This window comes from Lolium rigidum, chromosome 3 (genome assembly GCF_022539505.1).
Source record: "Lolium rigidum isolate FL_2022 chromosome 3, APGP_CSIRO_Lrig_0.1, whole genome shotgun sequence".
Taxonomy (NCBI): Eukaryota; Viridiplantae; Streptophyta; class Magnoliopsida; order Poales; family Poaceae; genus Lolium; species Lolium rigidum.
Window position 1 is genome coordinate 251,136,095 of NC_061510.1, and position 19,060 is coordinate 251,155,154.

At 46.0% G+C, this 19,060-nt stretch overlaps 1 protein-coding gene across 1 annotated transcript; it reads left to right on the forward strand.

Annotated features, from left to right (window-relative positions):
• The first annotated feature begins 2,526 nt into the window (after window positions 1–2,526).
• On the forward strand, window positions 2,527–3,277 carry LOC124699312 (probable non-specific lipid-transfer protein 3). Its single transcript, XM_047231633.1, has 2 exons — window positions 2,527–2,920; window positions 3,010–3,277. The coding sequence occupies exons 1-2, from the start codon at window positions 2,565–2,567 to the stop codon at window positions 3,017–3,019; spliced, it is 366 nt and encodes a 121-aa protein (XP_047087589.1). The 5' UTR covers window positions 2,527–2,564; the 3' UTR covers window positions 3,020–3,277.
• The last annotated feature ends 15,783 nt before the right edge of the window (window positions 3,278–19,060 follow it).

The following is a 19,060-nucleotide window of genomic DNA, read 5'->3' on the forward strand; positions in this document are numbered from 1 at the left end:
CCCCCGAGGACAGTAGTTTTCCCAGCCAGGGTTCAATTTTTACTGCTAGTTTCCTTACCAGAAAGAGCCATTGCTCCCTAGTTAGTTTCCGATCCGAGATGGGCAGCCCCAAATAGGTGAAGGGGAAGGCTCCCAGCTTGCAGTTGATCTTGTTGGCGATACGACTTTGGCACCCTACTGGTTGTCCCATGACGATAACCTCACTCTTGTGGTAATTGATTTTTAGGCCCGACATGTCTTCGAAGCACATAAGCAGAAATTTCAGGTTTGCAACATCTTCCTCTGAATTCTGAATCAGTATCAACGTATCATCCGCGTACTGAAGGTGTGATATTCCCCCAGGAATAAGATGTGGCACCACCCCTTGAATGTGACCCGCTCTCCCAGCCGCAGACAGGATTGCGGAGAGCGCTTCTCCGATGAAGTTAAACTGCAGCGGAGAGAGTGGATCCCCTTGTCTCACCCCTCGTTTGTTTCAGAAGAATGGGCCAATCTCCCCATTGATCGAGATAGCCGTCTGCCCTCCAGCTCCGTTTCTGTCCTTTTACGGGCTTATTGTTTTATTGGTTCCTTTTAAACGTATGTTACCAATGTCGATGGAAGGGTTGATTAATATGATGGATTACATTTTGAAAGGTTATGCGCGTGGCTTGGCAGGCATCTAATCTAAGTTTAGAGTGGAAGTTATATGTATATATGGTCATACTAACTTGTTTTAAGTCTTTGTATTTTCTTCAGACGGGAAGGACAAGCTTAGTTGCTCGACCCGATTAAAGGAGCTAACAAATACGGTTGGAAATTGATTGTAGTCGTTACTAACTCTTAGCCTTAGCAGGGAAGAATCGGCGTGTCATATCACACCTACTAGATGGCTTAATTCTCTGTAGGGAAAGCTTACGATTCATAGGACCTGACAACGAACAAAATTCATATATACTCCGCTACCGATTAATGAGGTATCTACTTTTTTTTTTGCGAATTAATGAGGTATCTACTTGGCGTGCTAGCTACGCTAGTGAAAAGGTATCGCCAACTACTACTTTACAATAACATGGTCCTAGCTGCCGGATTAATTAAACTATTGATCAGGAAACTGCACAATTCTGCAAGAAATGTCACAGGTGTTGTAGCTCGCCGTACATTTTTTCTTTGCATAGTTTCATCTTTTCGTCAACATAAATTTTCTTTCCAATTTGAACCAAATGCCACAGTAAAAATTGTCGTTCAATTCATATAATTAATTATGTTTCGACCTGGTACCAACTCAATGCTAACTGCCAATTTTCACTTGAATTTTGATATTTTGAGGAAGTTTCAGTGAAGTATTGATCAGGGTTAGCGCACACATATATAGGCCAGCTAGTTTATGGCTTCACTTGTTGTGGAGTGTGTCGTGCCGAACCGTTAGGTCGAGTTAGTTAGGTAGAACTTTCAGTATGGTTATACTCTTTTTTTGTGTGAATAGGACACTGATATTAAAAGAAACATCGAATAGTACAAAGCAGACTAAGAAAAACGAAAATTACAACGAAATTCGAAGCCCTTCATCTTCAACCTCCAGACCGTGTCGATGGCGCGCCGCCGCTCCTCCCTGAGTCGGCCTGACGTTGTTGGTTGCGGACGAGAAGTCGTCGAACGGGTCGAAAAGACCACATCCGTCCCAGAGACGAAGAAGTAGGATGAAGTACCGATGAAGCTCCTTGATGATCAGAAGATGCACGTACACTGCCAGACAAAATCCTGAAGACCACACCATACCCACAAGGTTCTCGACGTTCCTGTCGAGATCGGGTGGAAGCTGCATATATGAAGTGACATGTCATACAATTATGATACCAAAGGATGGTGCTATGGTAAAATCATTCGCCCGAGCACAATAAAAAACGAAAGACGCACCCAATCGCACCATCCCTCTACGGGTCATCTCCCCTACCATCTTCTCTTCCTCTGGACTTTATCCCTGCACAAACATGGCGCTCGACCAACTAGTTCTCTTCTCCAAATCCTACTCCTGAATAGTGAATTGTACCCTGATGCCATCTCTACGGTAATCTTGTTCGGATTCCGGTGACCAATTCCAATGAAGCCAAAGTGATCCATCAAGCATCCGGGTGGCCTTTGCCCGGCGAGGTTAATTGCTGGCCAGCCATTATTTTTCCTCAAGCTGATGCATTGGATAGGAACCAATTGTTCACTACATTCGAAGACCGGATCAGGCAGAAGGTCCCATATACAAATTTTCCATTTTCTAACAGCTAGTGGATTTTTTTTTCGAGAACACACAGTAGAATTGCGGGTCTTTTATATTAAGCTTGAAAGTGATGAAAATTCAAAAGGATCCTAGAGAAATACGATGACAATGACGATCGAACTCTCACTTTAATTAAAAAGTACAAAATCCCAACTGCCAACGACCTCCCAGGGACAGGTGGACGGCCAACAAACTGATCGTCCAATCATGCACGCCATGCACACCTCCCTGTTATTTATACCCCTCTCTTCCACCAACGTACGCCAGTACACTCACTTAGCAACGCAGAGAGATCGATCTCGTCAGATCATCGATGGCGGCTAGCAGCAAGGCCACCGCCTTCCTGGCCCTGGCGGCGTTTGTGGTGGTGCTGATGGCGGCGGGGGAAGCGTCGGCGGCGGTGACGTGCGGCCAGGTGGGATCGTCGCTCGCGCCGTGCATCCCGTACGCGACGGGGAAGTCGGCCACGCTCTCGCAGGGGTGCTGCAGCGGCATGAAGAGCCTCAACGCGATGGCGCGCACGAGCGCCGATCGCCAGGCGGTGTGCCGCTGCCTCAAGAGCCTCGCCGGCAGCGTCAAGTCCGTCGACCTCGGCGTCGTCGCCGGCGCGCCCGCCAAGTGCGGCGTCAGCGTGCCCTTCCCCATCAGCATGTCCACCGACTGCAACAAGTAAGTTACAGTAATTGCTTATGCTTAGCTAGCCACCTCTATTTTCTTTCTCGACCGATTCCTGACTATTTGTTCTTCATGTGATGCAGGGTTAACTAAATGGATCGATCGATCTATCAAGGGTTTCCTACGTGTGCAAGATTCTGAATCACTAAGATGAAATAAAACTTGCGTGTGTTCATGTGTTGCACGTACGCAGTATGTACGTCTGATGTGGGTGTCGTCGTGTGTCTACGCCAGTGTGAACCGCTACTCCTATTGATGTGTAGTCCTATACTCGTACTTCAGTGTTCTATCCGACCTACTCCTACTTGATGGGTCAATTAATATATATACTACAAGGCAGTAATTTGCTTACCGTTTCTGTTGGTGCTGGTTGTTATCGACAGTTTAACATTGTCTATCGAAACTGGTCTATCTAGATTGTAGACCACGACTCTACAAGGTCGCATAAAAAAGAAAAAAAAGAAAATCAAAACTTGTGAAAAATTGACTATGAGAAAATTGCGTAGTTTTCATAAAGAAAGGCGATGGGTTTGTAAATTTCCCCCTGAAGCTGATATCCACTTTGGCACGTAGGTGTAGATCGACGCGACCATTGCCTAAAATTATAGTTTAAATTTAAAAAAAAAATTATAAAAATATATCTGGAGGTACACCTAGACACCATGTTGGTACACAAAATGTCTCGAAGAATTAAATAACATTTTATGTGGCCCGTGTAAAAAAGACAAATTTCTATGCTCCAAAATAGGTTTTAATGAAACATCTTTTTATTCTTTCTACATTTGAGTTTGATCGTTCTCTCTTTCTATCTCTCTTTTCTTCAAGATCTGAATAGGTGCATGTCCGCAAAGGAGAGATAAACGGGCTTTCTTCTTTACCCCCCTCATTATTCAACACGTGAATATAAAGTTTATTGTATTCCCTTGGATCTTTTCCGGGATCTTTACTCGTCGTTGATCAAGGAATGTACAAGGAAGATGGGTGATAGGGTACAAGAAACAAACTGTATTTTCTTTGCAAACTTTTCTGAGCGAACATAAAATGTCCGGATGTACATCTGAGATTCTTTTTCATAATTTTTAACATTTTAAAGTGGATTTAAAATATAGTTTTCATAATAAGTGCATCTAGACCTATGAGCCAAAACACCATATCCAAGAGTAACTTCACAATTTTGTTGGGGTTAACAATAAATTGCATTATGATAAATTAGCAAACATGGCAGGTACTAGAGAGCCAAAGCAAACAATACACATGCTACCTGCAGGGGGGACGCGCCGAGCCCAGTTGCCCCAGATGCCCGGACGGTAAATTGGCCCCTGCCTACAAGTTCACATAAAACAAAACAAAAAGAACTTGTAAAACTTTGACCATGAAAAACTTTTCATTAAAACAAAAGTACGCATGTGTAAATTTTCCCCAGAAGTACCGTAATTTTGTTGGGTCTATGGTAAATTTTTGTGTAATAATTAGCAATCAGGATAGATGCTACAGAGATAGAGAGAACAATATACATGATGTCTACCTTTTGTTCTCTCTAGCATGTAGAACAAACCTTTATAGACACTAGTGCTCCTTTTGGTCTCTTGGGGAACAACACCGGAGCTAGGATAACCTTGGTGTAGCGGCAGTATAGTCACCGATGCAAATCTCCTTACAAGGCCACTTCCAAACCATCGGTGACCATGATTTGTTAAGAACGTTGTCCTAGAGAGGAACACGCCGGAAAGGACATGAACAATGCCCCAAGTCCAGGAACACAAAACACCTATGCATCCTGATAGAGGCCGGGACTAGCCAATCATCATCGGTCAAAACTGGATCTACAGGAGTGCAGCACCCATAAACAAAACGAGATCCACCGCTTCAGGAGCGCAACAAACAAGCAAACTGGAACAGGATATGCACAATCACCTTAGATGCAGCTAGACAGATCTTTGAAGATTGGCCTCACTAAACCAACAAGGGTCCCGAAGCTGGTCGAACCTCTCTGAAAGGAGAAGAAACCAACAAACTATTACAAGTAGACTACCTTCTAAGCACAAAGACAAAACTAGATTCACCACTCCAAAAGAGCAGTGACCAATTGATTCACGTCGTGCTTAATTAACGCCACCGACGAGGTGGATGAGGAGTTGGAAAAACCTTATTCTTCGTCCACATTGCACATCCATTGCACCCATCGTGCCTCTTTCGGATGACAAAGCTCTAACTTTAAGACCCTAACTATAGCGCTAAGCGTAGGTCCAAGGTCCCCATCTTGTCTTGTTACTGGAGCATCAAGCATAGGAAGCGAGGACCCGTTGAATTGCTCTCCAGGGAAGGAGAAGACGGAGCGAAATGCGATCTAAACTAGCTATGAGGGTTGTTGTATCTTAACATTGGAGAAATTTATTTTTTCTTCTTTTTCTGCTAATATAAAGAGTACAACATATAAACTTGAAACTTTAAGTTTCAACGTGACATTTACATGGTGTAGAATTGTTTCAGGGGCACCCCGGCACCAAAAAGCTCTATAACGTTGGGTATCATATAGTTCTTGCATGGATCTTGACGAAACTCGATGGTCGAGATAGGAAATACATGTGCACACTAGTAGAAAATGGGCCTCTCGTCCGGAGCTTTAGTCCCGGCCATGTTTGGGCCTAAGACTAATGTGAGCATTAGTCCCGATTCCAACGTCTAGAATGCCGCACGAGCATGGCCAGCTCTAGTCCCGTGTCAAACGGGACCTTTAGTCCTGGTTGGAGATACCAACCGGGACTAAAGTCCATCGTCCCTGCCCGAGCTACCAAAGGGATATTTAGTCTCGGTTGGAGACATCAACCAGGACTAAATTCTTCCCTTTATATATATATATATATAGGATCACACTATTCTGAAACCGGTGCTTAAAATATTATTCTGATCACCATCCACCCTATAAGGAGACGATTAACGCGCTGGAAAAAAAAACTGACCGGCCATCTGCCTATCTCCCTAACCCCCGCACGAAATCCCCACCCAACCACGCTTCCCCACGACCTCACCCTGGCCGTGGATTCCACGCGCCCAATCCCAGGCTTCTGCCGCCGGCTGGGAGCTCGCCGCCGGCGCATCCCCTCTCCACCGCCCCCTACGCCCCGCTGCCAACACATCCCACGCTGCTGCGCCCCCACATCCTCCGCGGCCGACCCACACATCTCGCGCCGCCGGCCAGGGAGCTTCCGTCGCCACTGGTTCTGCGTCGCCGGGCCCCAATGACGAGATCTCTCGCCGCAACGAATCTCTGATGACGTTCCTCTATGCGCATCCATGGAGGTTCCCCGCGAGCTGCACCTTCCGGCGCCGCCTGGCTGCTCGGCCGCCCTTATGAGAGGACGCGCACCTACTGCTCCGAGGTCCTCTGAAGCCGCCCGACCTCCAGCTCCCTTCTCGTCTGCTAGTATGTGCTCCTCCCGGTCGGTAGGAAGCTGGCCCCACCCTGTGTCTACAGCGCCCCGCGCCAATTCTTCCTCCACCCAAGGTCGTTCTGATCTGCTGCCTCTAGTATGATGCCCGCCGTTGGTGGAGAGGCACGGCTGGACTCTCTCAGCCTCTCAGATTTTACTTGGAATTTTGTATAGCAAACTGTGATATGTGTTGATGGACGAAAAGTACAACTGTATTATCGTCGGCAGTACAGGGTCATGGTTAAGTGTGGTTAATGTTCTCTCTGCTTGCGCATGCAGTGTGCTGCTAGCTGATGCTCCTTTTCCTCTAATATTGCACAACAACAGTACAATACAGGGAATCGATGCGAAATCCTCCACTTTACCTGAATCGGGAAGTATTACGTCTTAAAGGTAGTGGTGTGCACCGGTGACTGCAGTTTCAGAAAACTGCATCTTGGTGTTGCCGTGTTAGTGTGTGCACACGTCCTGTTTATTTCTGTCATTCTGTACTATTTTCCATGTCCACATTTAGATCTTAACATGCTCTTAAATTCCATCGTCGAGAGTACCAGGGACGGTTTCTTCTTGCATTGAGCACAATGGCAGCATCGATGTTTTTTCTTCCTTGATGGTAACCATGGTACATGGTGTGCTGCTTTTTTCCTTTTATTTATTTTCATCGGGCAGTGTAGATCAGTCAAATAGGAAGTACAACTTTAACTCGCAAGTATATTTTTTCAGGCAGTGTACATCCGTTTATTTTCTTTGGGCATTATACACGTGTTCTGCGAGAAGTACATGAAAATAGAAAGTATTTTATCACCATGGTCTGTAAAATTCGCAAGTCATTGTGAGGAATTAAGAGCGAACATCATTGGAAGCAAGTGAAATCAAGCTCGGAAGTTAGTGAATTGCCTCTACAGGTTTTTATTCATTTCAATGTCCGTCTAAAAAGGAAGTGCAATATGATCAACTCTCCAGAAGTACGAGTATACTCGCAGACAAGTCCATCTGCAAATGTTTTTTTGGGCAGTGCATTTGTTAACCACATGAGGTGTATGTGTTCATGTCGAGAATAAAAGTTCATCTAGTAAAGTTGATGTTGAAAAAAGAAGTGAAAACGACTAAAACCATTTGACACGAGAAGTACATCCATTAAAATACTTGATGATGAGAATTGCAACCATTTGATATGAGCAGTACATCCACTTAATATAGAAAGTATAAGTAAACCGATATAATCCAAAGGTAGAAAAAATAAAATAATCTCATCATCCGTGAGAAACTTCAAATACTTAACATTGAGAAGTACAACCATTCGACAGGAGCAGTACATGCACTTACTATAGGAAGTACAAGAAAACTGACAAAATAAAAACGTAGAAAAAAATAATAATCGCGTCACCAGTGAGGAAGTTCAAATACTTGACGATGAAAAGTATAACCAGTTGACACGAGCAGTACACCCACTTAATATAGAAAGTACAAGAAAACTGACGTCGGTGCCGCGCTCCAAGTTGTCGTCGGTGCGACCTCCGCAGAACCTTGCTGCCGACAAGATCCACTGGTGCCCCTCCATTGCCGGGTTCCTACGTGCCTCTCTACCAACCCCAGACCTGCGAACCGGTGGCATGTACCCTTATGCGACCGCCCCTGAACAGTGTGGTATCGACCCGCGCCCCGCCGGCCCTAGCCCGCGTCCCGCTACCCCTCTTCCACATGTCACTTGTCGACAAGATCCACTTATTATAGGAAGTACAACAAAATCGACAAAATCCAAATGTAGAATAAACAAAATAACCCCATCATCCGCGAGGAAGTTCAAATACTTGACGATGAGAAGTAAAACCATTCAACACGGGCACTACAACCAATTATTATAGGAAGTACAAGCAAACCGACAAAATCCTAACGTAGCAAAACCAAAATAATCCTGTCATACACGAGGAAGTTCAAATACTGGACAATGAGAAGTAAAACCATTCGACACAAACAGTACAACCACTTATTGTAGGAAGTACAAGAAAACCGATAAAAATTCAAATGTACAAGAAAAAAAAATCTCATCATCCGCGAGGAAGTTCAAGCTGAGAAGTACAACAATTCGACACAAGCAGTACACTCACTTAATATAGGAAGTACAAGAAAACCGACAAAATCCAAATGTACAAAAACCAAAAAAGTCTAGTCATCCGCGAGAAGTACAAGCCATGATTCTGAGAAGTACAAGCATTGACTATAGGAAGTACAAGCACTAACTACGGGAAGGACAAAGTGTTCAAATAAAAACAAAATCGGTTTTTATGAATAGTTTCGTGAAACCATACTGAGAAGTACAACTGTATTACCCGGGAAGTACAACCTCATGTAGAGGGAAGTTCAACGCTCTATTCTTGCGGGGCAGAAATCTATTGCGAAAATGAAATATAACAAAAAAATCCTATCATCCGCGAGGGAGTTCAAATACTTGACGCTGAGAATTACTACCATTCAACACGAGTAGTACAACCACTTAACATAGAAAGTACAAAAAATCGACAAGATCTAAATGCACAAAAAACAAAATAATCCCATCATCCACGAGGAAGTTCAAATACTTGACGTCGAGAAGTACAACCATTCGACACGAGCAGTACAACCACTTATTATAGAAAGTACAAAGAAACCGAAAAAATCCAAATATACAAACAAAATAAAAAAATCTCGTCATCCGCGAGGAAGTTCAAAGACTTGAAGACGAGAAGTAGAACCATTCGACACAAGAAGTACACTCACTTAATATAGGAAGTACAAAAAAACAACAAAATCTAAATGTACAAAAAAAATCCCCTCATCCGCGGGAAGTACAATCAGTGATTCTGAGAAGTACAAGCGGTGACTGCAGGAAGTACGAGCAGTAACTACAGAAAGCAGAAAGTGTTCAGATAAAACTATAGTTGTTTTACTGAAAACTTTCATGAAACCACACCAAGAAGTACAAACGTATTGGCCGATAAGTACAAGTTCATGTCGAAGGAAGTTCAGTGCTCTGTTTTTACGGGGCGGAAATCTATGGTCCAAATCTCATCGATTTGATCATCAACCACTTAAATCATTGTCACCAAAAGCTATATATGGTAGAGTATATGTCTAATTTCATTACCTACAACATTTTACAACAAATAAATGGATCTAATCCATCAAATTTAAATCGTTATCCCACAAAATATACCGGAAACATGATTTCAAAACTTCTAAAATTAGTTTTAAACTGTTCGGATTTGGCAAAAATGGTAGATACAAAAAAGATGCTCCATTTTGACACCTTTCCAAACCATATATCATTTCCATTGTTTAGATATACCGCATGGAAATCACGGGGAAATCATTCGGTGCCCGTCACATAAAATGGGCGGATACTAATTTGAGTTATTCTCTTAAACTACAAGGAATTAGATAAAACAATTCAAATAACAAAGTTGAGCCTGCTCCATAGCTTTCCAACGCTATATCATTTGCATCATTCCGATCAAAGGTTGAAACAAATCGTCCAAATTACTGTCCGCCCGTTTTTGAGTATTTCCGAATTTCGGTATTTTCAAATTTATTCAAAAACTGTGAGGATTTTGAGAAAACGTAAAACATGAAAAAGTTGCGAAATTTCATTATCTATCCAATGGTATATCACTTGAACGGTTTAGATAAGCGGTTCGAATATCAAACTAAAAGTTTTGTTTCCTGCCATATAGAAGTGTTTTCGTATTTTCAAAATTAAATTTAAACGATGCTAAATCTGCGGAAAGTGTGAACATGAAAAAGTTGCGGTTTTTCATTATCTATCCAACGGTATATCATTTGCCTAGTTCCGACCAATGGTTGAGAAACGTGAAGTATAATCAGTAGCTCTAAACAAAACGGGAAGTTCAGGTAAGTTCGACAGAAAGTTGAACCCTTTTATCCGGGAAGTTCAACCTTGTTTACAGGGAAGTTCAAGTCGGTGCTCAGAATATTATTCTGCAACTGGTTGCAGAATAGTGTTGGTATATATATATATATATATATATATATATATATATATATATATATATATATATATATATATATCAATGTTCCAGGCTCCCCTCTCTGTTTCCTCCCCGAGCTCAAGTTCATCCCCATTTTATGCCACGATTTGTCAATATTTGGTGGCGCCCCATCTATCCAAGGGTTATAAAAGGATAGCATCTTCATCCTTTCATCCGTCATTGCTAGTTTAGCTCATTTCATGCTCTAGGAGCAGAGTGAGTTTTACTGTGGGAGTAATTATGTGGGAGTTTATTTGATTTATATGCAATTTGAGATCAAATTATCTTCTTAGTTTGCATATGTGTAGGTGTGGTTTACTTAGTTATTGATCAAAATGAGTATGAAGTACAAACAATTTAAATTAGTTCATAGTTTTTTTATTTTGCAATAATAACATTTATAGCCATATAGTTGTTTTGTTTTTCATCCCATGTTCATGCATGTAAAATGCATGCATAAACTTTTTGTAGTTTGTTGACACATATTTGCAACGTATATGATGTTATATCCATGTTTTATATTGATTTTGGATTCACCAATGCCCCCCTTACTTTGGTTATAACTCACGGGACAAGAAAACCATGTTCTGTGTATTTTTAACTTACAGAGACCTGAAGGAAGTCAAATTGAGCTAGGATTTTGGGATGTCAAATATTTCATCAAGAGAAGCATCTGGAGCGCTTGGATCTCACCATATGGGCCAGGAGGGCCAAAAGGCCCCTGGTGGCGCGCCTAGGCAGGGAGGGCGTGCCACCTATGCTCTTTCCCACCTTAACCGTCTGATTCGCTTGATTCTTTCGTCCACGGACTTTGTCTGAACTAAAAAAAATCTATATACAGGACTTCCCGAGGCTTCCTCGAAGAGAGGGCGGTGGAAACAGATAAGCAACAAAAAAGAGCCAGAACCAGGGAAGATTGGAGGTTGAAACTCCATCAGAGCCACCATCGGAGGGATCTCCACCTTCTATAACTTCTCCACCATAATCACCGTGATGAAGAGGGAATATTTCACATCTGGACTATGGGTTTGTGGCAATAGCTTGATTTATCTTCTCTCTTGTTATTCATAGATGTAGTACCATATGAGCTGCCCAACATGATTATGGTCATATATGTAATTCATATGTGGTGGATCTTTATTCTATGATATTGAAATATGTACTTCCTATGCATGTAACCCATTCTGAAGTACTTGTTCTGGTCCAACTTCTATGCAAAAACATTTGTGGAGAATAGTGACAACACATTCTAGATCTACTATGTTATTTACCTTTTTTGCTGCCTAACTAGGGATAAAGTAAATACATGTGCTATAATTATTATGTGACATTGTGATAATCTTGTTTGTTCAAGGTAGCATGTTTGATATTCAAACATTATGTATAATTACTTAAGGCTATACTTTGTTGATTCTTAATTCAAGATTGCTTGGAGTTTTCTCTTTCTGAGGAGTATAAGAGATATGTGTTGCATCATCTCTATGTTAGGATGTAATGTCCATATGAATTCTTATCAAGCACACATTGAAGTTCCACCAATATTATGACATTGATAAATTTTTAGTTTCCAATACAACTTAAAAAGATAGTAGACAAGTGAACCAATAAACTCTCGATCCATTTTAAATCACTAGAAACACCTTTCAAACACTTTTACCGCACTTTATATTTCCTTTTATTTATTAATCAAAAAATACAAAAAATACTTTCTCCACATATACACACACAAAAACCAAATACCATAAGCCTTTATTTCTTTAATTTAGTTTACTTAGGTCGTTTACTTTACTTTACTTCCTACTTGTATTTCCTATTACTAATACAAAACCTTGTGCTTGATAATCACACGATGAAGTTGGGGACTGATGACCCCCAAATGCATGGGATCACCGCAGTACAATTCGATAAGTGAGTGTCGAACCCATGAGGAGCCGAAGGTAAACTAACTATTCTCTAAAGCCCTATAACCCACTTATATGGCCCTTTATGCAAACTTAGGAACTATAAGGTGTGTGTGTGAAGTGGTTTCTACTAAGAACTAGAAGTGCTAAAAATAAAACGCATTGAGTAAAACAAATGCAAGAAAAATAAAGTGCAATAAATTAAAATGAGATGAAGTGGGGTGAAGCGGAGTAACTCAAGGGAGTAAGTGTTCTAGAAAATTGTTACTTCATTTGTGTGGTTGTCATAATTAGTGAAGCACAAAGATAGTTTTTTTATTTCTTATAGAGAGGAGCCATAGATAGGTGTAGCCATTTATATGAGCAAATACACCCCTAGTCATCGATCCCAAGGACAGTTAAGAGCAAACAAGGGAGTTATTAAAACATAAAGTCCAACCACCGCTGTAATTTTAAAGGTCCCCATAGCTATACCCACCGTTTGATTAACCATGAATTAATACAACATGCATCTAAGAATTGGGACATGGTTTCTGTCAGGCTCCATCTGTCCCTCGTCCTATCAACATGCAACGGTGAAAACCTTATGCATCCCCTAACATATGTGTGCACTAATATATCAGTACAAAAGATTGATACGTCTCCGACGTATCGATAATTTCTTATGTTCCATGCCACATTATTGATGATATCTACATGTTTTATGCATACTTTATTTCATATTTATGCATTTTCCGGCACTAACCTATTAACGAGATGCTGAAGAGCCCGTTGCTGTTTTCTGCTGTTTTTGGTTTCAGAAATCCTAGTAAGGAAATATTCTCGGAATTGGACGAAATCAACGCCCAGGGGCCTATTTTGCCATGAAGCTTCCAGAAAACCGAAGAGAAGACGAAGTGGGGCCACGGGGCGCCGCCACAGTAGGGCGGGGCGGCCAGCATAGGGCCCGCGCGGCCCTATTGTGTGGGCCCCCCGTGACCCCTCCGAGGCTGCCCTTCCTCCTACATATAGTCTTCGTCGCGAAACCCCCAGTACCGAGAGCCACGATACGGAAAACCTTCCAGAGACGCCGCCGCCGCCAATCCCATCTCGGGGGATTCAGGAGATCGCCTCCGGCACCCTGCCGGAGAGGGGAATCATCTCCCGGAGGACTCTTCACCGCCATGGTCGCCTCCGGAGTGATGAGTGAGTAGTTCACCCCTGGACTATGGGTCCATAGCAGTAGCTAGATGGTCGTCTTCTCCTCATGTGCTTCATTGTCGGATCTTGTGAGCTGCCTAACATGATCAAGATCATCTATCTGTAATGCTATATGTTGTGTTTGTTGGGATCCGATGGATAGAGAATACTATGTGTTGTGGGTATACTTCATGGGTGTACCATCGACAGTGCCTAGATCCGGCAAGCCCGGGTGGCCCACAGATGGTGATGAGGCATGTGGCCCATCGGGCGGCCCAGTTGCTGTTGATCCTGACGGAAGAAGTCCGGCCCAGGAGCAGGGAGCCGGATCCGACCGACCATGAAGAGGAACCCGGATCCATGGAGGCCGGTTAAGGGACCCGGATCCGGTACAACATAGATGGAAGGGTGGATCCTTGACGTACACGGGAAGATATTGTACCGTAGTTAAGAAACCTGTATCCGGGTAGGACTCTCCATGTAAACCCTAGATCTGTGCGCCTTTATAAAAGTCAGATCCTGGGAGCCCTAGAGGCAGAACCTCAACTCATTGTAACATCGCGAAAGCGCCGAGATAATTCCAGACAAGCAGCAGTAGGCCCTGTCATCGTGCAGGTGTTCCGAAGCTGGGTAAATCGCGTACCACCGTCCCGTGTGCACTCCGCCCTATGGCCCCTACTTCTTCTCCCCCTCGTGAGGATCCCTCCTCCGAGGTACCGTCGATTAGGCAACGACAGTTGGCGCCCACCGTGGGGCCTGCGGCGTCTGGAGGCCGGAACCGGGAGGGTTCCGCCATGGGAAGCTACGACGACACCATCGCTGTGGGGCGTGTCCTTTACGCCGGAAATCTGCCGATCGTCCCTCCGGATGAGTGCTGGATTCCGGCTAAAACCGACCCCGTCAAGCTCTCCATTGTCCTAGTTGGCGGCATACACATCTTCATCGGGGAAACCGTCGATTCCAACGGAAACCCACTGGTAAGTAGTGCTGACGCGACCGCCGCTGAGCAGGACGCAGTCGCGAAGATCCGATCTGAGACGCAGGAACTTCCTAGCGAAGATTCCGCCTTAGATCTGAAAAAATCAAACCCATCCAATCCGCCCCTGAGCAGAAAATAAAGGTGGAAGACCAATGCAGATTCGCCTGGGTCTCCCAGGTGTTAGAGAAGCAAAGGTGTCACTTCGTGCACTTCTTGGCCCATACCGCCGGAACCACCCCTCAAGAAGCCGGAGCTGGTCCCGAGCAGGTCGAGGCCCCGGAAAACAACGCTGCTCCGGATCAGCAAGAGGCTGTCGGAGAAAGCGGAGCTTCGGCTGAAGAGTCGATTTTGGGCAATCTGAGCCCAATTTCCGGAGATACCCCCTCCATGGATACTGAAGAGTTCGATCGCAAGGTGAAGGAATACGGATACGGTGATCAGCCTGAAGTTGACTCCGCCCAGCCAAAGCAGGTACTTGCGACTGTAGCGGCGCTGGGAGAACCTGGATCAGAAGGGGCAACCACCCAATCCGACCCCTAGCCATCCCGTCATGGATCTCCAATGTCGCGGGAGCGACCCTGTAAGGATTCTTCCTCGGAGGACCTCCTGTCGCCTGAAGAGATGGTTGCACAAGCAGGCATGGATGCAGTTTATCGCTCGGATATTCTTAACAAACCCATTACTCCCGAAGACGTAGAAGCATTAGAAGCTAAGAGACTGGAGATGCTGGCCACAGCTAAGAAGTTTAAGGACACCGCAGCCGCCATGCTGGAGGAAAGGAAGCACGCCGCAGTTTTTGTGGAAGACTTCATCCAGCGCGAGCAGGAGGTGGACGAAGGACTGGCAAAGGTCAAGGAACTCCGAAAGCATTGGGAGGACAAGATCGTTGAAGCTCATCATGAGGTCGAAAGGGTCCGGCGTGAGTTGATAGCTCCCCGCAGGATCACCTTCGCAACTCCAACGGAGCAGCAGCCGTTCGCAACCCCAAAGGACAATATGACGAAGGCTGCAGAGATCTTGAAGAAAAAGAACGAGGAGATCGACATCGACTACGTTCGCACGCTCGTCGCTTCAGCAATGAGGCAGCGAGCAAGGCGGACACTTCGCGCAAGTTGGAATCTAACCCGGAGCATTGCGTCTCCACCGCGCGAAGGACGCCTACGACAATCGCCATCGAGATGACGAATCGCGAACCGGATCTTCGGAACGCGAAGGAAAGCCGGAGAACACCCAAATCCAATCCCCGTCCCATCAAGGACGCCTCCGTCAGATCCAAGAAAGGGAAAGGATGCAATGTACTCTGGACGGGACAAGTACCGCCACCCCTCTCCTCCGCCCAATGGTTACCCGCGTCCCCCTCGCCGCCGTAGTCCAGCCGGAAACACCAGGCCCCAGGGGCATGGTGGAATTGTTATCCGCGACAACATGCTGCCCTCAAAAAACAGAAACAGGGAGCGCACGCCGGAACCTCGCCGGAACCAGAACAACGATCGTGAGCCCGAGCCTAGGAGGATTCGGAATGAGGAGCGCGACCCGGAGCCGGAACGACCAGGGCAGCCAGCGCCATGGCGAAGGCAGCCGCAGGAGCCGGAGCCAGCACCGGGAAGGCCGAGGAGAATCTAAAGGCGGAAGCAAGAAGTCGGATCGACCCCCTCGCAGGTCTCCCTCACCACCACCTAGCGGTGGCAGTGGAGGTGGAGGCGGAGGCGGCGGCCGGAGATCTCGCTCTCGTTCACAGTCTCCTCGGCACGGCCCGCGCGACGCGCGGGAATGCCTCAACGGATACAGAACCGACTACATCGGTCCGAAGTGCTTTGGCAGGATGATTCGAGAGGAACCAAAGCCAAGGATGAACCTCAAGCTACCCGGAAACCTGAAGCATTATGATGGTACCGAAAGGCCGGATACCTGGATTGAGGATTACTATAATGCAGTAACCTTTGCCGGAGGAACCCCTAATATCGCCTGCCGCATGCTCCAGTTATATCTTGTAGGTCCAGCCCGGATCTGGCTCAGCGACCTCGAGAAGAACTCCATCTTTTTCTGGTTTGACCTGAAGACCGCTTTCGAGAAACACTTCAGGGGCACCTACAAAAGACCTGCCACGGCAAGCGACTTACAAGCTTGTATCCAGAAGAAGGGAGAATCCTCAAGACACTTCCTCACACGATGGTTGGCATGCAGGAACGAGTGCGAAAATGTCGACCACACCACTGCCATGTACGCCTTCATTGGTGGACTGCAGAGAGGAGGATTGCTGAGGCATAAGCTCACTTGTTTGGCTAACGCAAATAAACTGACTTTGGATGAAATGATCTCCATTGCCAGTGACCATACTGCCGCCGATGATGATGCAGGCGGTGATCTCGCAGCTACAACAATCCCCCTACATCAACAAAAGAAGAACCGTGATAACGGCAACAACATCAGCCATAAACGCAAGAACCCTGATGACCAGAAGAGTGGCGGATCCGAGATGGTCGCCATGGCGTTCCAACGCGGAGGTTCAGGAGGCGGAAGAGGACGCGGCCGTGGAGGCGGAGCCGGCAGGGGTCAGCAGCACGGCACTGAGGTCACAGCTGGCGGATCCCGCGCCCCGCAAACCTACGAGGAGTACAGAGACATGCCCTGCCTGGCCCACCTGGATCCGGTTACAGGGAAGTCCACTCACACCAACCGCAACTGCAAGTGGGTCAATGATCTAAAGAACGACCCGGAGGCAGGATACAAGCGAGCCCGGAAGCACCGCCCACGCGGCAAGGGAGGCAAGGGCAAGAACAAGGACAAAGAGGAAGACAGTTCCGAGGCGATGGATGAGGATGATAACTCGCCGGATCCCAAGGCAGGATCCGCAGGTAAATCCAACCCATTCGAGAAAAAAAGCGTGGGGGCTTACCACACTTTCCTCGGAACCCCAACACTCCGCGCTACCAAGTCAGCTACCCGGATCCTGAACGCCACAGTTCCGGCCGTGCCGCAGTATGTCAGGTGGTCGGAAGTCCCGTGCACATTTGACAGGGAGGATCACCCTGCCATTGTGCCAAAAGAATGCTACGCCTTGGTTGTAAGTCCCCGCATAGACGGGTATGACTTCTCCAAGTGCCTCATGGATGGTGGAGCCAGCTTGAACATTATGTACCTGGAGACTCTAGAGCGGATGAACCTCACCAAGGAACAGCTCAAACACAGCAACACTGAGTTTCATGGCGTGGTTCCAGGTAAGAAGGCGAACTCCCTCGGCAGCATCACACTTCCCGTGGCCTTCGGCGACGTTCACAATTTCCGCGAAGAGAAGACCACGTTTGAAGTTGTGCCCTTCAAGAGCTCCTACCACGTCATCTTCAGCAGGCCCACCTACCACAAGTTCCACGCGAGAGCATGCTACATGTACATGATACGTCTCCGACGTATCGATAATTTCTTATGTTCTATGCCATATTATTGATGATACCTACATGTTTTATGCACACTTTATGTCATATTCGTGCATTTTCTGGAACTAACCTATTAACAAGATGCCGAAGTGCCGGTTCCTCGTTTTCTGCTGTTTTTGGTTTCAGAAATCCTAGTAACGAAATATTCTCGGAATTGGACGAAACGAAGACCCAGTGGTCCTATTTTTCCACGGAGCTTCCAGAAGACCGAAGAACACACGAAGTGGGGCCACGAGGTGGCCAAACCACAGGGCCGCGCGGCCCAGGGGGGGCCCGTGCCGCCCTATGGTGTGGCCCCCTCGTCTGGCCCCCGACTCTGCCCTTCCGCCTACTTAAAGCCTCCGTCGCGAAACCCCGATACGTCTCCGACGTATCGATAATTTCTTGTGTTCCATGCCACATTATTGATGTTATCTACATGTTTTATGCACACTTTATGTCATATTCGTGCATTTTCCGGAACTAACCTATTAACAAGATGCCGAAGTGCCGCTTGCTGTTTTCTGCTGTTTTTGGTTTCGAAATCCTAGTAAGGAAATATTCTCGGAATTGGACGAAATCAAAGCCCGGGGCCTATTTTTCCACGAAGCTTCCGAAGTCCGAAGACGAGACGAAGAGGGGCCACGAGGGGCCACACCCTAGGGCGGCGCGCCCCCCTTGGCCGCGCGGCCCGTGGTGTGGGGCCCTCGTGCCGCCTCTTGACCTACCCTTCCGCCTACAAATAGCCTCCGTGACGAAACCCCAGTATCGAGAGCCACGATACGGAAAACCTTACCGAGACGCCGTCGCCGCCGATCCCATCTCGGGGATCCAGAGATCGCCTCCGGCACCCTGCCGGAGAGGGAATCATCTCCCGGAGGACTCTACGCCGCCATGGTCGCCTCCGGTGTGATGTGTGAGTAGTCTACCCCTGGACTATGGGTCCATAGCGGTAGCTAGATGGTTGTCTTCTCCCCATTGTGCTATCATTGTCGGATCTTGTGAGCTGCCTAACATGATCAAGATCATCTATTCGTAATTCTATATGTTGCGTTTGTTGGGATCCGATGAATAGAGAATACTTGTTATGTTGATTATCAAAGTTATGCTTATGTGTTGTTTATGATCTTGCATGCTCTCCGTTACTAGTAGATGCTCGGCCAAGTAGATGCTTGTAACTCCAAGAGGGAGTACTTATGCTCGATA